Source organism: Vanessa cardui, chromosome 3, assembly GCF_905220365.1.
Source record: "Vanessa cardui chromosome 3, ilVanCard2.1, whole genome shotgun sequence".
Taxonomy (NCBI): domain Eukaryota; kingdom Metazoa; phylum Arthropoda; class Insecta; order Lepidoptera; family Nymphalidae; genus Vanessa; species Vanessa cardui.
In genome coordinates this window covers 5,602,023-5,626,592 of record NC_061125.1, presented here as the reverse complement: position 1 = coordinate 5,626,592, position 24,570 = coordinate 5,602,023, and the positions used below count along the sequence as shown (strand labels likewise).

General features: G+C 30.3%; 1 protein-coding gene across 1 annotated transcript; it reads right to left on the bottom strand.

The window, feature by feature from the left end:
* Positions 1-1,398: 1,398 nt before the first annotated feature.
* On the bottom strand, positions 1,399-19,602 carry LOC124543783 (circadian clock-controlled protein daywake-like). The gene is made up of 5 exons (XM_047122088.1): positions 19,383-19,602; positions 8,034-8,253; positions 3,643-3,773; positions 2,886-3,041; positions 1,399-1,710 (listed from the first exon to the last, which is right to left on the bottom strand). The coding sequence occupies exons 1-5, from the start codon at positions 19,459-19,461 to the stop codon at positions 1,547-1,549; spliced, it is 750 nt and encodes a 249-aa protein (XP_046978044.1). The 5' UTR covers positions 19,462-19,602; the 3' UTR covers positions 1,399-1,546.
* Positions 19,603-24,570: the final 4,968 nt, after the last annotated feature.

Here is a 24,570-nt window from a genome sequence, read left to right as displayed (position 1 = left end):
ATTATAAGGCCAAAATCATAATATTGTAAACTTGAAGCAAAACAACTTTTTAGAAAATATTGCGTTAGATTAACGCAAACAAATTACAATTAACTATTACTAACTAAAATTGTTGCCGAAATATTTATGCCCTCTTTTAGTATACGATTTAACTAATGTATGAAGTTGTTGGCCGCGACATCAGTAACGAATTCCAATGTTGTCGACCCTAATCGAGTAGTAGTAAATTATCGTACCTATAGCTAAACAAGTATCTCTAGCTATGCTTGAGTCAGAAAAACATTTCTGACATTGTAATTTTTGGAAATCTTCTAATATAAAAATAGCCCAAAATAATGATAGCTATTACAAAGTAAAGTAGAGTAAAGTAACAGCCTGTAAATTTCCCACTGCTAAGATAAGGCCTCCTCTTCCATTATTTGAGAGGGTTTGGAACATATTTCACCACGCTGTTCCAATGAGGGGTGGTGGAATACACATGAGGCAGAATTTCGATGAAATTAAGCACATCTATAGTGGTGCTTGCCTGGGTTTGGACCCGAAATCATCGGTATCTAACCACTGGGCCATCTGAGCTCACATACTACAAAAGGGCCACTATTTAAATCTTGTCACAATGAGCTCGATCCCATCTCTAAAGACGTTGTACAATGGTAGAATGACGAATTACATATACTTTCTGTACTTATTCTCCACAGAGTAGTTAGCGTACCTATCGAAATAGAGTCCCTTTTCGGCGATATTTCAAAGTATGGTTAATGATTGAAATAATGAAATTAGAATTTGAATATTGAAATAATCGTAATGCATCGCGAGTGATGTTAGTTATGTTTTTAGTTAAAACAACTCACAATAAATATATTATTTGTAAACGATTTATTTATCTGAAGATACACACGAGTATTTCTTTACTTACTCAAGATGATCTAAAAAAAACTGTCATATACAAAATAGCTGCATAGTTTAAGAAAAATAAAAATTCGTCGCACGGTCACAAGAAACCTTAAATCAATTTAATCGACCTACATTCACCTGTTTAGTGAATCAAGTGGCAGAGCTGCATCAAGGCTTCCAATGCAGAATAACAAACCTTTCCTTTCACGCTTATTAACTCGCTGACAGACTTATATCATCAAAATAATTTCTCACTCTATAACCAAGAGCTGAGGATATAAACCTTAACTTAATCTATTAGTACATATGTGATAAATCTTGCAGCGAATTATTAATCTGCACGTAGTCCAACAAATTGAAAATTTCGGACACATTTACGGTGCCTGTGACATGAAATCTTGTAAACCGAATAGATTCAATATGAATAAACTTTTTTGTCTATAATTTTTAAATAATGAAGTTCTAAATAATTAAGTAATTTATTTCTATAAATAAAACTATAAGTGATGGTTTTATGAAGTTCCTATTTATTGCACATTTTATTTGTTACAAAAACCAAATCATTGGTTGACTTAACTTATATTTTAATTTTCAATTATATACATATTTCTTATAGACAGCTATATATTATTATAAAAATAAATGTCTTAAATTATTTCGGTATAGGCACGTTTATAAGTTCTTCGTACGGAACGACTAGGAAGAACTTTTCAATTGTACGTATCGCTAAGTCAACAGCATAATCAACGATAGGCTTCCCAAATTCTTCTGCTACCGTCTTCCAATTTTCATTCAAGAACTTCAACACTGTTTCACCTGAAAAATATAACATATTGTAACTATTATTAAAGTTCTAAAATTAAAAAAAGTAGTTCATTTATTTAAGTGCACCGGTATATAGGCTGCCCTGATGAGTGTATGCCCTTCAAACATTCTGACATGTTATTGGTTCATTTAATATGTAACCACTTTCAATCATAGCTTGATTTTTTTTTATTTTCTTAGCCTTTTTTACTGGAAGGTAAACTTTACTTGATATAACGAATGGTATTGAATATATAAAAACAATCATTTGCATGCAAAATAATAAAATATCAATCTTTTAATTTAAAAATAAAATGGTAATAAATGTTTTATGTTAACTTGTCATGTAAGGTCCTTGTATTAGTAAGGTCATAGGTCAATCCACGGTTAATGCTATAATTATGCAATGCATTCACGGTTATATAAGTCGTTATGAATTTATATTTTTGCGCAATTTTCTAGACGAATATAGAAGGTTTGTTAAAATGTTAATGAAGATATTCGATACAAAAGAGCCTTATTCTTTTAAAAAATCTTTCCTCCAATTTTTTTCGAGATACAATAAAGGAACAAAATTCCTTCAGATATTGGATTTTGGTCGCACAAATTATGTAACAAAATATTCTTACGCCTTTTTTATCGTTGTCTTGAGTTTGAAAAGGTCTTTTGTGAATATTACGTGATGCTAAATAAATTTTCTTTATTATTTTATTAATAAAAATCAGGTAAGACAGCACGATCAGTTCGGTAATGAGAATAAGATCAGATCAGTTATCCACGTAATTAAAGTAAGTTTGTGTATGATTTAAAATAATATCCTTAAAAACTTGAAATATTATAAGGTTCACTTAGTCATAAGACATAAATTGCTGGTTATGTGGTTCAGTCCCAGGTTGGGCATTTAATTTTTCCATCAAAGAATTCTCTACAGCCCGGTGTTGGGAAACTACCGCTGGTAAGCTTGTCGTTATATCACAGTCGTATTGAATTATAAGCATATGGGAATCATCATGTACATTGCATGTTTTTTCAACCACTTCATCTATAATATTTCTGACTTGACAACTTTTTAGGTCGGGGCCGAAAATCAATCAGGAGGATTATTATATTTTGCTATATTTTTACTTTAGTTTATAAATGTTAAAAAAGGCCCCAATTAAAATTATTATTAAAAAATGTGTACTTACTTAATTCTTGACTTTCTTTGAAGAGATTTTTTAGGTCGAACATGACGCGATCTCCGTAGTCAAATGAGTACTTGTAGTTTTTAAGGGCGAAGTGATTGACTCCTTGTTCATCCTTGATATACTTTGTGTTGATGTCGACTTTCATTCTGAGGTTTACTGGAATTAATAAAAATTAAAGTAATGTTGTGTATTAAAATTATTATTTTTTTTCATATTTTTTAACCAATTTGTTTAACGTTTCACTTCATTACTTTAAGTGATTGCTATTCATTTTTTTTTAATCTTTATGTATATTTTGCATCTATGCCAACAAAGTAAGTTGGCTATCAATATGCACGATGTTCTACCAGTGAAAGTCCCGTCAAAATCGGTCTAGCCGTTCCAGAGATTAGCTGGAACAAGCAGACTGACAGAAAAAAATTGTAAAAAAAAATAATTTGGCATGTGTACCGTGTAAACATAAATATGCATTGACTACTCCAATTTTATTATATGTAAGATATATTTGTTTTTAATTGTCAAGTGATCTCGATGATACTTTGTTTATTAAATAGGTACCTTCAGTTAGGTTACATGGAAAATTGAATGTTTGTCCTTTCCAAAGTAAAAATGAAAAATGGTTGAGTACTAAGATCCAAAATGGAATTTTTTAAATGTTTAAAATAAGAACAGACTTCCATAAGGTGATTGCTTGTACAATAGTATGCAGTTATTTGCTTCGCTTTCTAAACTTATTAAAAATATAAAAGTGTCTTACCTAATTTTACTTTAGCATCACCTTCTCCGTTGATTGGGAAAAGTAAGATTTTTCCAACAGCATCATATTGTCCTTTGATGGTTAAGTTACAGTGGAACTCCAATACGAAATGTCTTTTCTCCAATTCTGATCTGAAAGGTATTTAAAATGTCTATAATATAATATGTAACAGTAACAGTCTGTAATTTTCCCAGTGCTGGGCTTATATTATCATGTCTTTATGTGTTCATGTAGGTGCTTTCAATTTCCTCACTCACTCTCTAAATTTCCTACATACACATATCATTCGATGAAGATTATCTATATAATGGATATATTATTCTACATAACGGAGAGAGTTTAGGTGCAGGACCAAAGAATTTACATGCTTATTGAAGCGTAAAAGTGCTAACACTTCCAAACGTTGGACTTTGTCTGAAAATTTTAATATAGAAAAACACATTTAGTTTTTGCATGTTACCGTGGTGTTGTTTTTTTAGGCTTGGGCTTTATAATCTGCAGCCTTCAAGCCACCAAGCCAACGACGACATCAAAATAACTATTGTCCATAACAAATTCATATAATCTGTTATATAATTCAAATTATATCAAATTATATTTTTATTTCATTTGTAATTGAAAAATTTCGATCTTTGAGTAATCGTACATAAAGCTATATTAAAAAGGGCGGGTCTCTTTCCGTCCAGAGGCCGGAATTGAGATATAACGGGGAAATACCGCTAGCATTCTTGTCAGTATTCCACACGGTCATGATTTGTGCAGTAGCTATTTTCAGTTTTAATAATCAGAAAATAGATTTATTCGACAAAGATTCGTATTACAGAATTACATGTTTTTTTTTTTCAATAAAAGTAACATTAGTGTCAAATAAGAACAAAAATGTCAAAATCCGACAACTGGCAAGAAGTGTCTTCTCACCCACTGTCGAACATTAGGATATTTAGTCTGTTATAGTACGACACAACTTAGATGTAGCATCGGCCAAATTCGTAAAACCGATCACATTCGAATTGAGTACGCTATCCCAAATTATCAATATTTATTTCTCATGCGAATATGATCTTTGCACAAACGTAATAACTTGTATTATTATATGACTAACTAATATAATAATATCATATGACTAATATAATGCTTTCTCTGACGCGAGAATCTATAGCGACGAATAGCGTCGAATGTTACGATAGGGAGCTATTTCTATTGGTTGTGTAAATCGGCAGTAATCGGTTTTATTTTCATTTCATTGCATTTTCCGATGCTACATCTAATTTGTGTCGTACACTTAACTTCGATATTAAGCAATTATCCTTTTTCGATTCATAATATTAGATTCAAAAAGTTTTCGAAATTTAAGATAGGTACTTTAAAACAAATGGTTCATATTTCCAACTATGGTATATTATATTACATTTTATATAAAAAATATATATACCTCATGAATAAAATTGAAAATGTTCACGACGTTATTAAAAGTGGTAAGTTTGGATTAATCTAGAAAGAAGCATAAAAAAAAAACATTTAAATGAATATAAGTCCAGTCGAACCGATACAAACTTATATTTTTAAACTTGAAACATAACCAGTTCTCCAATTATAAAGCATGATTGCTTATTACCTTACTAAGGTCAAGTACGGTTACATAGTTATGCTGTAACGTACAATTAATATAAAACGTGGTAGCACAATAAGTATGTAAACATATTTACTTAACTGCTCGAATTAATACATAATTGTGTAATTACAGATTTAAGTTTCGAAGACAATGCTTTAATAGATCTTATCTTAGAAACTCATTAAATTATAATTATAATAAACCATAATTGAAACAGTCATCAAATAACTATGTTATTGTATTTTTCTTATAGAATACATTTGTAATAAGACATTGTTAAAAATGTGTTTTTACATAATAATCCTTGTTTTAGTATTTTGTTCCTAACGTATAGCTGTTGATCCCGAGTTCGGAAAGACCTTGCCAAAGATAGTTCGTATGCAATTCATTTATAGCCTGAAGCTATGATGTTTGAGTCACGCATGTTATGGAGTACCGTGACCGTAACCGAAGCTATCGGATATCCGAAATAAAAATCTATCCGAAACCCTTATCGATTCCTATAAATGAAACGTTCAAAAGAGTAGCTAAAGTCATTCAGCCTATTTCTTTTGTTTTTGTGATTATACCAAGTATCAAAAAAATGCCTACAAATTAGTTAAAATATTATTCACATATCCAAATCCGAAATTAAATATCCGTAGTATCCCTGGTTGCAGCTTTACACATCCTCGGAAATCTCGGATATCCTCGATCTTATCACCGTCCGATTATGTCGTGGGATCAGACGAAGCACCTATGTATGCTTGCATCTTTACCGTTTTACGTAGATGATTTTTTTTTAAATACAATAGGAAAGATACCAACTAGAAGACTCTTCTAGAAGAAACCAACTAAAATTTGTTCTATTCGTTCTGGCTCTAGCATATATCGCGTTCCGTGTTCTTAAATACATTAAAAAACTATTTTCGATATACTGCGCATAAGAATTTTAAGATAATAATTTATTCGATGTTTTTACATAAATCTATATTTAAATAATAAATTACAATAAAGAAATGTCTATCGAGAATAGTAATATAATCACATACCTACATGATAATAAATCACCGATCTAAACTTGATTATAATCTATTAAAATTGATTGATGATTTTAAAATGCATATTTAATATACATTAAAAACAAATTTAACAAATGTTCTTTATTACCTAATGAATTACAGTCGGTAATTTTATTTATGACGAGCTAATGGTCGGCATGCGTTTTAGTATATTTTTAAATTCGTTATTTAACCATTATCGAAGACGACGTGCGCTGAAATAATCTCACGGCTTATATATATTGCAACTGTCATGGCGATCGCTTGAATGGAGCTTGAACGCTATAAAAGTTGATATACCAAAGCGCCATGTAGTAGCGAGTTACAACAAAATGGATAGTATATATAAAACCTTCTCTATAAAAACTACATATTTATAAGTCCAATTTTATATTCAAAACGTGCCTATTAATATCATACTGATATAGCAACAAGCATTTTTATTTTTATTAAAGTATTGACATTTCCTTATGTGGATAACTTTATGAAATTTGTATTAAGATTGCAAGGTTATTGTGACGATAATATAAATCGTTCATCAATTTATAACATTTTTGATCTAGATAAACGTATTTTATGGTTTTGAATAATGTATAAATCTAAAAGAAATATGATCCAGGATTAAACAGAAAAAAAACATCTTAATTTATTCATGACTACGTTAGACCTTCATTTGATATCACATTAAACATTTTAATGGTAATTACTTGAAATGACAACAAAAATAATAAAACTTGAATTCTAACAATTTTTAGTGGAAGATTTGATATGTTATCATAGATAATTTAGCATTAAATATAGGACGACTTTTCTAGTTTTCTAGGAATAAAATGTAGTTCCAATTAGCAGATCTAAACATAATATATAAAACTGGATCACAATAATTGTATCTCGAAGTTTAAATAACGACGTCTTGAAGTCAAGTTAAGAGAGTTGTCCAATTTAATTACTCTATTGTTATCCTTTTCGTGAATAAATTATTGCGAATATTTTATATAACAAATAATAAAAAACCTCTTAATACCATAATATAACATGTATGATTATTATTTGCTATTATTATGTTAAAATAATATTCAGAGACAAAAGGTTTTACAAAAAAGAAGAATAAGAACATAATGAAAAAGCGTGGAGCTGAATTTTCAATCATTTCCATTCATGACATGTAAATTGAATCGTATTTAGTTGACAGTGTAGTTTATTTGTGACAAATTGTTTGACAATTATATTTAAAATGTTTTTAAGGTACAGTTTTGTCACATTCAATTAAAGCTGGTAATAGCCACGGTGACCAACCGTCAATCCATCAAAATTTGACCGACGACTGATTAACTTCAATCAGTAACTGAAAAGCTTATAAACCGGCAGAACATTGCATCTATATATTTATGATTATGCTTAATGATCAAACCGTAATTTACACTATTATGATACTGTATTGGAATGTTTATAACATTACTTAAATAGAAACGTAATTGGACTTGCTTGGTCAAATTGTTAGTTAATAAACCTGCAAATTTTAATTTACTGGTTTCAAATCTTGGCTCATTACAGGACGATATTCTATTCAGGCTATCTAGACTGTGGAGGTTGGATATGTTCCTTCAAAACCACATCAGTCAAATTATATTATGCGTAATGGTTCTCTAGTGGAAATGGATTTTTAGATTATGATAGTGAGCCTAGAACTTTGGCGAGTAATCTTGTTATAATAGAGAAAACAAAGGAATAAAACTTACATAACATTGTCAACGATGCACTTCCTGAAGCCCGTTACTTTTCCTTGATAGAACGTCACTTTAAGACCGTTTAGAGGTATTGAAAGTTTCTCGATAACGAAGGGATCTAAAGATGGAACGCCGAGATGTGGAATGCCCTTCACGAATTCGGGGATGGCATCTTGTGTTGATTTCACCAAACATTCTCTTGTGGTTGCGTTGCAGGGATGTATGAAGTCCGCTGCAATTAATATATTTGTCGTATTAAAAATTAAGAGTGAAAATTTTGATAGTATTATATAATTGGATGTATTTTCTTCTATTATGAAATCAAGGTGAAATAATAGTACAAAAAGTGTCTTAACTAAAAAAAGTTTTATCCAAAACGTAAACAATTTTGTTCTAATTTTAAAAGTCTTTTATTATTTATTCTCAAATTTGATGTAGACTTAAGAATTAAATTATAATCAGATAAAATACATAATATAAAGTACCTATTGTTATTATTATCCTTTTAGTTTTTCGTAAGTTTTTTTATTATGACACTTTGCAAATATACAAACGAACCTTGTAAACAGTACGATTACGGTACAAGGTACGTTTTATTTGAATTATCATGTTTGTTGTGTTTTCGTCAGTACAGTGTTAATTGCTTTTTATTCGATAGAATTGAAGAAACGGTTTCAATTAGTGCGTATACATATATATGCTAGTAAAATCAATATTTTGTATTTCATTTCAAGATAATCTTTTTATAAAAACAATGTTTTACGAATGTGTGAATTAAATAAAATATCATAATATCATATTTTTAATAAGCTTTTAAAAATATGAAATAAATTTATTTTTTGTGTTTTGTTATCTATTCTATATTCATTAAATAATATAATTATATTACTAATTTATTGTAATACTTCCAGGGAATGCTAGTTAGCTAGGTAGGTTTAGACCTAGCATTAAATTTTTAAGTGCTTAATTTGAATTAATTAAAAATTAATCTTGTGTTCACCATGAAAGAAAACATCGTAAGGAAGCCTAAAAGTAATCAAATTATGCCACGTGTGTATCACGTAATCCGCAGTGGATTAGCGTGATGGAATGTATTTCAATATATTATGTATTTTATTAAATATAAATATTTTGAAAGTAATTAAGAGGATGGTAATGATATATTAAAGCAATTGTAATAAATTATTTGTAAATCAAGGTATCAATGCCTAAAATACCTTTTCATCTTTTACGAAAAAAAAATTCGGACTTCAATTAACTAAGATGTCTCATATTTACATTAAAATATATTTCGATACGTGCAGATTTATTCAAGACGATTTCCAAACTATTCATTCCATTCCTCTAGTCAGAACTAAGAGGTTAATCTCTTCCAATAACTACCGTCTCAGTACTATGTCATTTTGATTCAGTAATACAAGGCTGTCTCGAAATGGTTCGATACAAGGTTTGTCATTAAACCATTTAAGGTTATAATTGTGAGATAAGTTGATTATCATAAGTGGACTTTATTAAAAGCCTGTTAAAAGGATTACAGTACAGAATATTAATTATAATATGCAATCTCGTGTAAGCCGCGCCATATATTGTTCATGATACTGGAAAATCTTCGGGTTTGTGGACGGCGCTTCGTGCAATTCCCTGTAATTGCATTTCAGATCCTCAGCAGAGTAAACAAAGATAAATTAAATAGCTGTCAAGCCATTATATTCCTTGTTATTATGGGAATAAAGACTAGCTGATTGATAGACAAAGTTGATTTTGTTGTCTATCGTAACTTTGACAAATATATTGTATTATATACGTATAAAAGGTGAGATGCCTCTATGGTTAGGATATGTAAACCTCAACTGGCGTTCTGGGTTCGAATCTTAGCAAGCACCACAGAAATTTCATTTGCTAATTAATGCTTAGCGTTCTTCTCGTGTTCGGCGGTAAGAAAAAGTATCAAAGTCAATGTCTGCTACGTGTGTATCCGCTAGCCGGTATTTAAATTTTAAACGTAAAGCCCGGCATAATTTATATAACTTTTAATTTTGAAAACTTTGTAACTTGTGTTGCTCTTACTGGATGTTATATTTAATTGAAACATAGATTCGTTAGTATTTAATCACCATATTTGATTTTGACATTCATTAGCTGTACAACCGATATGGTCTTGTTAGAATATATAAATTTTAAGCAAGCGTGCGTTCGAACCGGGATCAGTTTCATTGAACTTTTTTTATTTGCTTTATTATTTCCGTATAATTAGGAATAAATGATTTTCAGAACGAAAAATATTTTAAGTTACAAATATATCTGTAAAAATAAAGTTTCATTATTATATATGGATGATATATACAGTATTAGGTTAGATATAAAGTATCCCTTACGAGTAAATAGCCTCTTCCATTTTTCTCTGTCAATAGCTGTGATTTAACCTACCATCTACTTTATCTGCCTATATGTATAGAATATACGACAAGCTATTTTATACCTTTATGATATTAAAATACCATAAAATTATTACAAATATTGTTCATCACATTCAGTCACTTGTGACCTTTTGACTGAGCAATTTGTACTTGATCTTAATCTGTTTAATGAAGGCTTAAGTGAAAAAACAAATATAATTTCATATTAAGAACATTGTAATGAATGACGTAGCAAGTCAAAATGATGTAAATGTTTACATATTCATTTATATACAGTCATTTGTTGTAAAATTTATTGATGACATTGTCGACTATGTGTGTATATTAACACGTTAGGTAATAAAATTCTGCTCAGACTCAAAACAAGAATAACATTAATTTAGTTAAATATCAAGTTGTTTAGATCAATGTTTTAATTCAAGTAAATTATAATATAATAGCCTTCATATATCGACACCTAATTAAATCATAAATAACATTAATAAATGAAATTATTTAAATCTTACCAGAGTAACACCGCAGGTATTAAAAAATATAATAGAACCAACTGTATCTGCTGTTAAAGCCTTAACCGAACGAAATGTTTATTGCCCTCATTTTACACACTTGAGGAGTGAATTTAAAAATAAGCATATGTACAGTCGGGGTAAGAAAAGGTTCGTACCTTAATATCTATTTTCGTGTGCTCAGTGTGAGCGATAATCTGCTTTACCGATCGACAATGACATATTGCGTCGCAATGATTTGATGTTTGGCTTCAAAAGGTACTAAGAGGTTAAAACTTGATAAAGGAATGAATTTGAAAACTGACGAAGGTTTTCTTACTTTGACTGTACTTCTCCGGGGCTTTAACTACCTCCATAACAAATTTCAAATGAACTGATTCAGCCGTTTTAAGTGACAGAGTCACTTTCGCATTTATAATATTAGTATAGATATTAAATAAAGTTTTATGTTTTCAAGTATCAAAAGTTTTTCATTTTTCGAATTATAAATTGATTTATTTGTAAATAACATTTTTATAGTGAACATCGTGTTTATTTGTTGCAATTTTATTTATTTTTAAAGGTGTGTTTTTCTGCATGAGGCAAAACTGCCCGATTCTGCTGACGGCTAATCTCTTCTACCCTCTTTGGGAATAGTTTGACTATTGTGTTGAATTCTCACAAGTATGGGTTGTGAGTTACGACTCGCTGATAGTATTAAAGTCCATTTTTACGAATATCTAATAGTTGATACGAAGTTCTATCTCATTTTTCCAGATTCCATTATTTTATAAATAGCCTGATGTTCTTCAGATCTCCTTACATACTTAATTACCCCATCGAAGTAGTACAAGATGAATGACCTTAATTATTTAATTAAAGTAGTCCAGAATTAATAATAATTAACTATACCAAAATATTATTTGCCTTGATTAAAGTAACAGTCACGATAACTTCCGTAGCGAATATTTATGATGGGCCTTGTCTTTGTATTAAACAAGGTTATATGTTAGACGCGTGTCACGAAATTTATATCTTTCATATGCATTAATTTTGCCATAGTATATGACTACCAAAAAACTCGGATTAACTGCTGTTGGGTATTTGAGTGTAGTTTGCATGAATCTATTAGATATTTAAATTTATTACATCTCTTGCATTAAACTCTTGCCGAAAACGAAATCGCGATTTAATTAGTTTTAACTATTTTTAACATACATATTTTAAATACACGGAATACAATTTTATTATTTGTATAATTTGACTGGTCTTATGATTCCGCAGTTGATGATTAATCACTAGTATAATATAAGTAATAGATGTTTTGTTTTTAATTTTGTCGGGAATAAAATTTTCTAACTAACTAAATATTAGTTCGTTTAATATAGCATATTACGCATAATTAATATGCTTAAATAAGTATTTCTGGCACATAACACTTTTATGATAAAAAGTTACTAAGGACATGCCATTGAAAAATTATGGCATAATATTTTTGACATTTCGAGTCTTTTTGAGATGTTAAGTCAAAAGGTTACTCATGCGTGTATTTTTAAAACTAAAATAATTGGTAAATAAAGAGTTATCTTGTGGGTTCCGTAATTCTACCTATCTGTACTAATACTTATTATAAAGCTGAAGAGTTTGTTAGACTGAAATAATACTTAAACGCCGCTCGAAATATATTTCGACTCAAAAGAGTACTTACTAAGTAGAGTAGAGTAGTAGTAAAACTAAAAAGTTGTGTTCCTTATTCAGTCTGTTAATTTTAAAATAATGACGTAAAATATTAAGTGGTAATTTAATAATAATAATTCATTTTATACGATATAGGCAAAACTATTACTGATAGTATTAAAGTCCATTTTTACAGTTACATTTATACAGTTAAATGTTATATTCTAATAATGATAGGACAATCATTAATTCCCAGCCGGACCTCTTAACATGTCCCCAATGTACTAATGGGAGGCTATTCAGAAGCCAAAAAGGCTTAAAAATTCATACAACCCGCTGTCATAGCCTTCCATTAGAAAAATCAAATGATACTTTTTCTATTTTACCTACTAATTCGAACAGTGATACAGATTCAATTAATTTTGAAAATCTATTAACAAAATGTCACAAAAATATACCTTTAGTAAAAAGAATCCCTAGGGGAGCGAGAATACCTCTAGCTAGATCTTTATCCATTGTACTTAAAAATTGTCTTTCTAATAGTAATTCGGCATGGCAAAATCTTTTTACGTTTTCTTTTAAGTTTTTTCATGTCGAAAAAACCAAAAATGGTTCCTTATCGACCAAATTAAAACAAAATAGTTTATTAGATAAACAAATTTCAATTCCAAAATACTCATCACGACCTCAAAAATTTGATTTAAAGAAAAATGTTGAGAATAAAGCAATGGATGGAGATTTTAAGAATGCAGCTCGCATTCTTTTTTCTAGCGATACCATCGCACCTTTTAATGATATAACGTTAGAATCCTTGCAAGAAAAGCATCCTTTGCCATACCCAACAACTGTGCTTCCGCCCCCGCCTACACAGAACAATTTTTTACAGGTTAAGGATGAAGATACCTATGCCGCCATTATGTCATTTTCTAGCGGGTCTGCTAGTGGCATTGATGGTATCACTCCACAACATCTTAAAGATCTTGTGAGGGCCTCGGCCGGTGACGCTGGCAGGGCCCTATTAAGTGACATAACTAATCTTTGCAATTTTATGCTATCTGGTAAGGTGATTTCATCCTTTTTACCACATCTTTATGGTGCAAGACTTTGTGCCTTTAATAAAAAAGACGGAAGTATCCGTCCGATAGCAATCGGGACCACTTTTCGCCGTTTGGCATCTAAATTAGCATGTAGGCACATAGTCTCCACCCTAAAAACCAAATTTCAACCAATTCAACTCGGTTTTGGAAGCAGAGGTGGTTGTGAACAGCAGTACACTCTACTCGTACCTTTCTAAAAGGAAACGAGGCCGAGGTACTTCTGAAAGTTGGTGTAAAGAATGCTTTTAACTCCTTAGATAGAGGAACCTTGCTTAACGAAGTCTTCTCTAATCTGCCTGAAATTTACCCATACGTTTGGCAATGTTATAGTTCACCTTACAAATTATTTTTTGGTGAAGATACAATTCATTCTAATGTAGGCGTTCAGCAAGGAGATCCATTGGGTCCTGCTCTTTTTAGCTTAGGTATTCATAGCTGCATTTCGAATTTAAAATCTAAATTAAACGTTTGGTACCTAGATGATGGAACTATAGGAGGTAAAGTAGATGACGTTATTGAAGATTTAATTAAAATTAAAGAACAATTTGATAAAATTGGTCTTAAATTGAATTTTTCAAAATGTGAAATTTTTTTTTACGGACAATTTAACTCACAAAAATATTAGTTTGGCAATAGATAAATTTAATAAAATTGCACCTAACATAAAAATTCTTCATAAAGATACACTTTGCCTCCTTGGTGCACCACTATTTGATGAGGGCATAGAGCCTTCTCTTAACGAAAAAATTAAAATATTTTCGGACAATTTTGACAGACTGGGCATTTTAAATTCTCATATAGCTTATACAATCTTAAAACATTGCCTTTTCGTTCCAAAATTAATGTACATTCTACGTGCGAGCCCAATCTGGAAATATCCTAGTCTTACCAATCAAATCGATGCCACCCTTAAAAAAGCTTTAGAAAAAATTCTAAATTTATCTCTTGATGAATATTCTTGGACTCAAGCTACACTTCCCATTCCTTTTGGTGGCATCGGCGTGAGAAAAATATCAAGTGTTGCCCTCCCGGCCTTTCTCTCTTCTGTACATAGCATTTCAGACCTTTGTTCAGAAATTTTAAAATCAAAATCTGTAAAAATCATGAATGTTACTGAGGCGATAGAGACCTGGAAGGTAAAGTGCCCTAATGATGATATCCCAAAGGAAGTTACAAAACAAAAACTTTGGGATTCTTCATTGGTTCACGCTACACTCCACAGTTTGACACAAAATTTAACAAGTGCTCAAGACCGTGCCAGGCGTCTAGTCACTGGTTGAATTCATTACCCTCTAAAAATCTTGGGACACTTTTAGATAATGAATGTTTTCGCATATCGATTGGTCTCCGACTGGGAACACCTCTGTGTTCTGAACACAGATGCCCGTGTGGAAAGGAGGTAGACTCTTTCGGTTTACATGGTCTCTCTTGCCCAAGGAGTTCAGGTAGGCTTTTCCGCCACGGTTCTCTTAATGACATAATAAAAAGGGCTCTTGCCACCATCGACGTTCCTGCTCTTACTGAGCCTCGTGGAATTAGTCGTGATGATGGTAAGAGACCTGATGGATTAACATTGGTTCCCTGGGAACGAGGTCGGGCCCTTGTGTGGGACGCTACATGTGTTGACACGTTGGCCCCATCTCATATCCGAGAAACAATGTTAAGAGCCGGTGCCGCTGCGGAAAAAGCTGAAGCCAAAAAAATAACTAAATATTCGTGTATTATTGGAGTAGTGGTGCAAAAAGCTTCATCAAAAGTATAACACCTCGCCTCATTGCCTCCACTGGTGACAGGAGGGCTGGTTCATTTTTTGCCCAGAGGATCGGAATTGCGATTCAACGGGGAAATGCTGCTAGCATTCTTGCCACCATTCCACGCGGTCAAGATTTATACAGTAACTAGTTTTAGTTCATATTTGTATATATATATTTAAGCATTTAATGTTGTTAATTCTTATATTAATAAAGATTATATTTTATACGATTTATTTATTTGTATATACTGTTATCTTTATGGTTCACTGCCTCGCTTAAAAGGTACATAGAATATTCTGAGAAGATTAGCGAACCTTTAGTTTGACCGTGTTTAAGAAAGTTTACTTTTTGCATGTTTGTGTATACCTATGTGTGCGTTTATCGGGATAAATAGAAGAGTTCACCCGATATTTGGAGAAGTCAATCAATCATTTTAAACACAGTTACATCATAATGTTCCATGTGGTTATAAGCATAATTCCGACAGTTAGTACGTGTGGTTGTTAGGGGAGGTCGTTAGCGTTCCAAGCTTGGCGTTGTACCTGTCTTCTCCTTGCGGAAACGGAACAAGGTTCAACGTTACGGTGTCAAAGTGACATTAGTACTTAAACTAAATTACATCATATATCTAAATTATTGATTGCTTTATTTGACGCTACACGTATATGTATTTGAGTAAGTGTGTCTTTATATAATTGTGTTTTTAAGTAAATGAGATTGTTACATTTAAGGTCATCTGGCGTTCGCGTGTATCTGCTTGTTGTAAATATCATAGCGTTCATTAAATCATAGCATTCATTTAATTTCGTAAAGGTTACGAGTAAAATAGTTTTGTAGTATTCGAGATTAATATCTATTTATTCCTCATTAGCAATGATATACTAAAATAATTACGGCTCTTTTATCGAGAGTGTACTTGAAAATGAATTATGATGAGTTACACAATTGCGTACATATTGCACATATTTTTAAGGATTTGGAAGATTTAGTATCACTTTTTTATGTTTAATTGTATAATTGAGCGACGATTGCCGTGAAACTAGAATAAGTGACTCTGAGGGAAGATTTGTGGTAACCTACCTAGGTTAGTATATATACTTGCTTATATCGGGTAGTCCTACCATATTTGTGTACGTCAACCTGTTTTGGGACAGCGTTGTACTAAGATTTAATTTCTGGGGGCTTGAAATATGCCAAAGTTCTACTTATAATACAAACAATTGTCAGCTTAATAAAATTTCAAGTGTGGACGCCAAGTTAAGTAATAATAATAATAGGTAATTTAATTTTAGCAAGTAGAGAAACATATTATAAAAATAAAAATAGGCAACCTTTTACTATAAGGACCCGTAGGTTTTGCGTTGAAATATAAAAGTGAGGAATATTTGAATGGGTAGCGCGGATACAGAATATTTACTATTACTTTTTTAATATCTTAATGCTGTTCTAATATGATAAATGAAAAATTAACTCTATGCGTCTATCCGCTAGTCTTTATCTACGATCGAAAACTATTATTTAATTATATGTATACAATACATTTTGTATGTTTTTAATGAATAAATTTATAATTTAATATTTTTATTCACTTTTAGTAGGTATGTAATTTTATTTCATTAACGCCTAATTACTCATTTTTTGCTTAAAAAAAGCCACCTAGCCTTCAGACTGGTCTTGTGTTATTATCTGCACAAACAAGATATTTTTATGAAATTAAACGAAGTGAATATTTTTTGTTAATTTAATTCACATAATTATTCAAGCATACTGTTTTAAATTCCGATTTAAAACTTCATCTATCAGATAATTATTATTAATATTAGCCTTTGCAGTCTAAAACCGGTTTAATAATAGATAAACTTATTTTTATATTTTTTTATATCACTAATTGACATTTTGTCAATAAAATATCTGAGAAGTTTTTTATGATATATTTGGCTTTCAAAATAATCAAAGAATCTGTATGGCGCTAATAGATATGCTGTATATCACCAATGTGTCACGACATGCGTCGTTTAATTCATATTTGTAAACAAATATGAATTAAAAATAGTAACTGTGTACAACCTGTAATTGTGGCAAGTATATAATGTAATAGCAGCTTTTTTGCCATTGAATTACAATTGGGCTAAAAACGGACCAGCCCTCCTGTCACACTGGAGGCAATAAGGCGAGGTGTTATAGTTTTAATGAAGCGTTTTGAAGTATAACACCACAGAACTAAGTTCAACATCAATAATAAATAAAATAATACCATAAATTAATAACGGTCGTTAAACTGATTCATTAGCGCATATAAAAACTATCTTAGGTTGTATATCCTATGCAGATTATAACTATATATAATGTATATGTATTTGTGTATGGATAGGATTCAGTTTAGCCACAAACATCCAAATATACAAGTTCGATATGTCTCAAAATTGTTGGATACTTTTTTTAGGTAGCAGTAGTAGTAGTATAGTAGTTCCTGTGATAATCGAGTTCAGTCATAAAACTCTTCTTGAATATGTATAATAATAATAATTTATTGGTGGAAAAGAAATATTACAAAAATTACCTTATATAAATATATGAGTATACAAAATAAGTGTGACTATTGTTAAATATGACTATTAGCTATGTATGTAATGTATGTGCTGTACATTTAATAGGTTTTTATTTATTTATTTCAAATCAACCATGTACCATTCTCACGTTGTTTTTACATATAAACAGAAGTCTATATACCAATTTAAATATTTATCTTTCAAAACTAACCAACTTCTACAAACTTTTACTTTGAACTTCATACTTTGCAGTGATGAACTTCTCTTTAAATTCTAAATCTGTTTATAACTAATTAACGTAAAATTAAATTTTAAAGTTAACTTCAAACAATGGTGACCGAAATGTAATTGTTACTACGGTATTTTCTGAATCAGTTTTCACTTAAAACTTCAGTGGAATCCTCATTTATCGTCCATGACAGGGAGACTCAGCTCCGCAGCATACGTGGTTAGAAAAGTTAGACAATTAACTGAGTTGACACTGCTCGACAGCATACTTTCGTTACTTTTATAGTAATATGTCTTACTGAATTTTGCTTTGGACGCTTCAGATATTGAAAATGTTTTTATCGCAATATAAAAGATCTGTCCGGTCTATTAATAATCTTGGTAAACAATACTCTTTTCGGGAGGATTTTAATAAATATATACATATATACATTTTACAGTTGCTTCACAACATATTTACATACATGTTATGTATATTTACAATAATATAAATGTTTTTGAAAAAGTTATCTACTTTTTTATTTTAAATATGTATGTGAACTGTTAAATGGGCCACATATTAGTAAGTGGTCATCACCGCGAAAGGCATATACCGCGTATACCATAACATGCATATACTATTGGTATTATATAAAATATCATCCCTTACACAACCAACGCGCCAATACTCTTAAGATTTTTTGATAAAAATAAGTATAATAATTTTATTATTTATTTATGTTATAAATTAAAAAAAAGTATCGTGTTATAATGGTCATTGGTAATAAAATTTAGTCATTATTAATAACTATTCTAATTGCTTCTAGGAATTTATTTATTTAACATGAGTTTCGTTTTAAATTTCTATTTATATTTTATCTTGACACGTAAAAACTTTATCGAAGTAATAAATAATTTAATTAATAATAGTATGCACTTAAATCTGACTATAAATTTGAATATGTTAATTTAAAAAAATATTTAATACCACTTAAATATCACTCAACCAAATCTGTACTTATAATTTATTATATGTAAAAACAAGTAATATTTTTTCATAACAGTGTTAGTATATATTAATTATTTTGTAGATTATAATTGAATATTTAATTATTATTTATTAAAAATATTGATACCATAATGTGCTTTATTGAGACTAAAAAAATAATACTTACGCGCCAGTTTAGCATTGGATAAGCCGCAAAAACAGAACACAATACACAATACAATACCGAAGATCTCTCGCAAAATCATGATTGTTTATTTTAATTCGTCTGTGTACGGTGGATTCACCTCTGCACCGGTCGCGGAGCAAATAACTGCTATATATCGTCTAACTGATAGATATGAAACTTTCAATCTGACATTGTAGGCGACCGGTTATATGTGGACCTTAACGCCGAATAAAAAAAAAATACAGGCGATATAAAAACATGAATCTTTTGTTCAAAATCGTGCGACCCTGATTTTTCTCTCTAATATTATTGAAGAGGAAATCATTGAATTTTCTTACTCTTCTTCAATAAAATATTTAACCCATTATTTTAAAATTAAGACTGATATGCGGGTATATAATATTTTTTGTATGGATATGAATATGTTCAGTGTGGGAATTACAAATGTATTGTTTCATTGGTGTCTTCTTGGTCTGGGTTCAAATTTAGGGAAGTTGTACTTAAAAGTATTTTTTTAAATATTCTCATTTGCAGTGCGGAATAGAGATAACACCAGTGTTTTCATAGACAGTCATTGTGTATTTGAAGTTGGCCCTTGTGGCTGGCAAAGGGCTTCAGTTAACAGTTATCTTAAATAATATAAATTAATATATATTGATAAATCTCATATTCATAATTTTATAACCATACATACTTATACTTATCGGTCAAACTAAGACCTCCTTTTTTTCGAGGCAGTTAAAACATCAAAACCTTCTCCTGAATGTAACAAATACTTTTCTGAAAACCGCATCTAAATTGCTTCAGAAAAACGTCGGTTAAAGCAATTAAACCTTCTTCTGAAAGTAAACTTTTCTGAAAACCGCATCCAAATAGCTTTAGCCAAACGCGAGATAATCGCGGACAAACATAGATACATACAAACAATCGAACTGAGAGCCTCCTTTTTTTGAAGTCGGTTAAAAAACGTTTAAACACTGGATTTTTAAAAATATTAAATATTATTGTATTGTATTTAGACGTTTTTTTCCTGTAAGGGAATTAAAAAAAAAACGTTGTATTATACGAAGCATGCGCTAACAGTTTATTTGAATATAACAAGTTTTGTACCAAAATCATTGTCAATATCAATCAACAGAAATGTTTAATTACGCAATTAACACTCTTAATGGACTCAATAGACAAACGATGGGCTATCTTCTATTAAAATGTTAAAACAAGTTCTTTAATGGACGAATCTTTATATTCCCGTTTTATTTAATTTTGAAATCGTTATTGTTTATAAAACATGTTAGAGCCACTTTCAAAAAAATTAAGTGGTATGTATTTTCTTTTTTGCATTTTATTTATAAAAAGAACATAGACAGTAAAGTGAGCAATTGCTAATGGAAACTATTGTAAGAAGAAATTCGAAACCGCGGAAAACCAGCTTGAAATATCCGAATGGTGACACTGATATAAAAATTATAATATTTATACACGTATCAAAAGAGCATTATCAACATTTGACGAGTGAAATACGAAGTGAATTCTTACATAGCGCAATATCTTTTTTTTAATCATACGAACAAGTGTGTCGAATATTGTAACAGTAACATTTTACTAATGAATTTAATAAAAATATAAAATTTTAGCTGGAATAATTAAAGACTAAAGCAGGAAATATCGCGAATCAAACAAAAATACATTTTTTTTTGTTCAAAATTACAACAAAACTAAAATTATGTATTTGAATGTAGTTACAAGAAACATCTTCTGTGCCATTAATTATCTTAAAACGCAGATATAAAAGCGTTAATTTATTTAACGATGATGGCCTTGGTTCGTTAGCTTAAAAGTCTTTGACCTCCAAAATGTAATATTTTCGTGATTAAATTAAAATCAAATTTTAAAAATGAATTTGATTTTTAAAACAATATATTTTAAGTAATTAAAAAGCGATTATATTGTTTCTTTTTTCTTTTAGATGTGTATTTAAAACACGAGTATGACGTATTAATTATATATATTTAAACAACTACGTTAATTATAAAATTTTAATCTTGATTACGGTTATTACATAAAATATCAGATTATTTTGTTAATTTTTCTCAAATTAGAATATAATATTATTTAGTAATACCTACTTATTCTCTATCTTTTTCTTTAAAAAATACGAGTCAATCGTGTCTTCCTTTTATCTTAGTCTAGATTCAAAGATAATTAGATTAGCGTTTTGGTTTTATATTTGCTATAACATAATACTTAATTCTATAACTAAACCGTATAGGGAATAAGTAGATATCACAAAAATCACTAGTTTAGCATGAGTTTTTTTATGATTTTTTTAAGAACGCACAGACTATACTAATCACAAGGTAAAGGCAAACAATTTTGACATTATTCGTGATCTCGAATAATCTCTCTGGTATTAATTGGCTTCTTGAAATAAAAAAAAAGGTTTTGGGTGACGTTTAAGTTGGTAACGGTCTTTTGGAAGTAGATTTATGGTGCTCAGTTGAATCGTATTGTATAATATAATGTGATATAAAATATTTTTTGACGACATCCGTGGTTGAGTGGTGTACACTAGTTTTCATGGGTACGCCACTCCGAGGTTCCGGGTTCGATTCCCTGCCGAGTCGATATAGATTACGATTAGTTTCCTATGTTTTCTTGGGTCTGGGTGTGTGTGGTACCATCGTTACTTCTAATTTTCCATTACAAGTGCTTTAGCTACTTACATTGGGATCAGAGTAATGTATGTGAGGTTAGCTCATATTTATTTATTTATTTATTATTTTAGTGCAAAATATACGTGGTTCATAAATAAATGTAAATGAAAATCTAATGTGTTTTTATTTTAACATCTTACCAGCTAGGTATGTATAACTCATCATATATTTTACATCCAAGCAGTAATACTTATTACTATTGTGTTCCGGTTTGAAAGGTGAGTGAGCCAGTGTAACTATAGGCACAATGGACTTAACATCTTAGCGTACACTGGTGATGCACTGGCAATATGATTAGTAATTCATATGGGCGGTGGTGACAGCTCGCCATCAGACTTATTGACCAAATAATTAAAAAAAAAATGTTTAATCGTTTTTATCTTGTGCAATAATTTTAAATAAATAAATTAATAAATGGCCCCGTCATATATTCACTGACCGCTCAAGTTTAAATTATAATTTTATTCATGTACTTTTTTTTCTTTAAATTAAAAACTACACAGTGTATATTTTTTTTAAATAATCATAATAAAGGTTATACATTTGACTAAAAATATATTCATAGCATAAAAAAATAGTATTTATAATTTGAATACTGGCTTTTTTATTGCTCAAATTAAACATAAATATTTGAATGTTTTGAATATTGATATCATCTAAATCGTCTTCGTTTTGATAAATAATAGTTTGCCATTAAGTAAGACAATTATCAATTAGCTGTTATCTATATTTAATGAACCATTAGCTTGGATAATTGTACTGACATGTTTACTAAATTATTAAAATATATCACTCTAAGCAATAACTAAATCTATGATTTCCATATATGTACTCTATGGTTTGATTGACTTGAAACATTGGACAACATCACATACATTACTCCAACAGCTAAGATAAGTAGCTAAAGCACTTGTTTTATGGAAAACCAGAAGTAACGACGTTACCACTAACATCCAGACTCATGACGACATAGAAAAGTAATGAACTTTTTCTACATCAACTCAGCCAGGAATCGAACCTCGGAGTGGCGTACCCATGAAAACCGACGTAAATACAACTCTACCAACTAGGTCCTAGGTCGTCAAGCTTTATTCATTGCTAACAAAAATGTCACATATATTGATTCGAAAGATGGGTAAAATGAGACTCAGCTGGGCGATACCTTGTCATTGTTACAATAAAAAACCCTAATGGCATAAAAGCTGTAATATTATCTACCTTCCTTATCCATATCAACTGTGTCAAATTTTATACCCCTCAGTCTGCGTTATTTTTGTTGAAAAGAGTCATAAAGTCTATTCACATATATTGTCTTTATCTTTACATAGTATAAAACAAAGTCGCTTATTGCTGTCTGTGCCTATATATTAGATCTATAAAATTACGCAACGGATTTTGATGAGATTGTTTTTATTAAATACTGTGAGAGGAATGTTTTTGTATATTGTTTTTGGACAATATAGTTTATATAGTAAAGAAACGCTGACAAGTTTCTAAGGTGATGTCGTAGATAAACAAATTTTGTTGGACATTTAGTATCAGTATAGCAAGCGAGCGAAACTGGAGCGGATCGCTAGTTATATTATTATATTATACTGTGCTCGTAGGTTTATCCGCAGATATTTTAAATTGTAACAGTAAGAGTCTTATTGTTACTTAAAGATAAAATGCTATCGCTGGATAATTAGTTAACAGATTCCGTTTTTATGTATTACAAAGAAACAAATCTTTACTCATAATATTATTATTACGATTCGTTCCGCCCGGTCCATGCTAAAATTATAATAGTTAGTAGCTGTTTCCGTTAAATCTTATACTTAAATAACATTTCATGGACCTTTATATAAACTACAGTCCCTTGTTTTAACTCCAAAAGAAGGTTCATTTCTAAAGATACATTATCAGTACACCTTAACACCATCTATAGAGCAAACATTTAAATGCGAACAATCACATAAATATGATTTTTAAAAGTTTTGTCTTTACGTTTGTTACCGCTAATCTCAAAATCGGCTTGATTGATTTTGATGGGAATTCCACTGTTGTACTGTAATACATTGAAGTAACACGTAGCGTTTGTTTTATTAAAATAGGGATGTTATAGATTCAGGACTCATGAGGTTAAATTTTTTTTTGAAGAGTTCCAGTGATGTTTCGTCAAGCGTTTGCACTTGAAAATAAATATACATACTATAAATAAAAATAGATAAGGCGCAGATGATTTTATGTTTACACCGGGTTCCAGCTCATTCAAAAAACTTTTCGAGTTCAGTTTCAAGTGCATACGGCCAGCTTTATGTAGCACTGTCTCATATTCGCGGCACTACGTGTAATATCGTGTAATATACATTACACGGTTAAACAAATAAATCATAACTTTCTAGTGTCATATACAAGATTAATTTATAAATTTAAATGGCCATTTGTTTGTCGTTTGATTTTTATCGATGGCAAAGCACTCAAATATGTCATCA

Bases quoted from the DNA above. Each gene is read 5' to 3' on its own strand.
- LOC124543783 (XM_047122088.1), bottom strand. From the start codon at position 19,461: ATGATTTTGCGAGAGATCTTCGGTATTGTATTGTGTATTGTGTTCTGT. The intron at 3,774-8,033 runs GTAAGTTTTATT...AATACCTTTCAG, and splicing joins TGCATCGTTGACAATGTTAT to ATCAGAATTGGAGAAAAGAC. The intron at 1,711-2,885 runs GTAAGTACACAT...TATATTTTTCAG, and splicing joins CAAAGAAAGTCAAGAATTAA to GTGAAACAGTGTTGAAGTTC.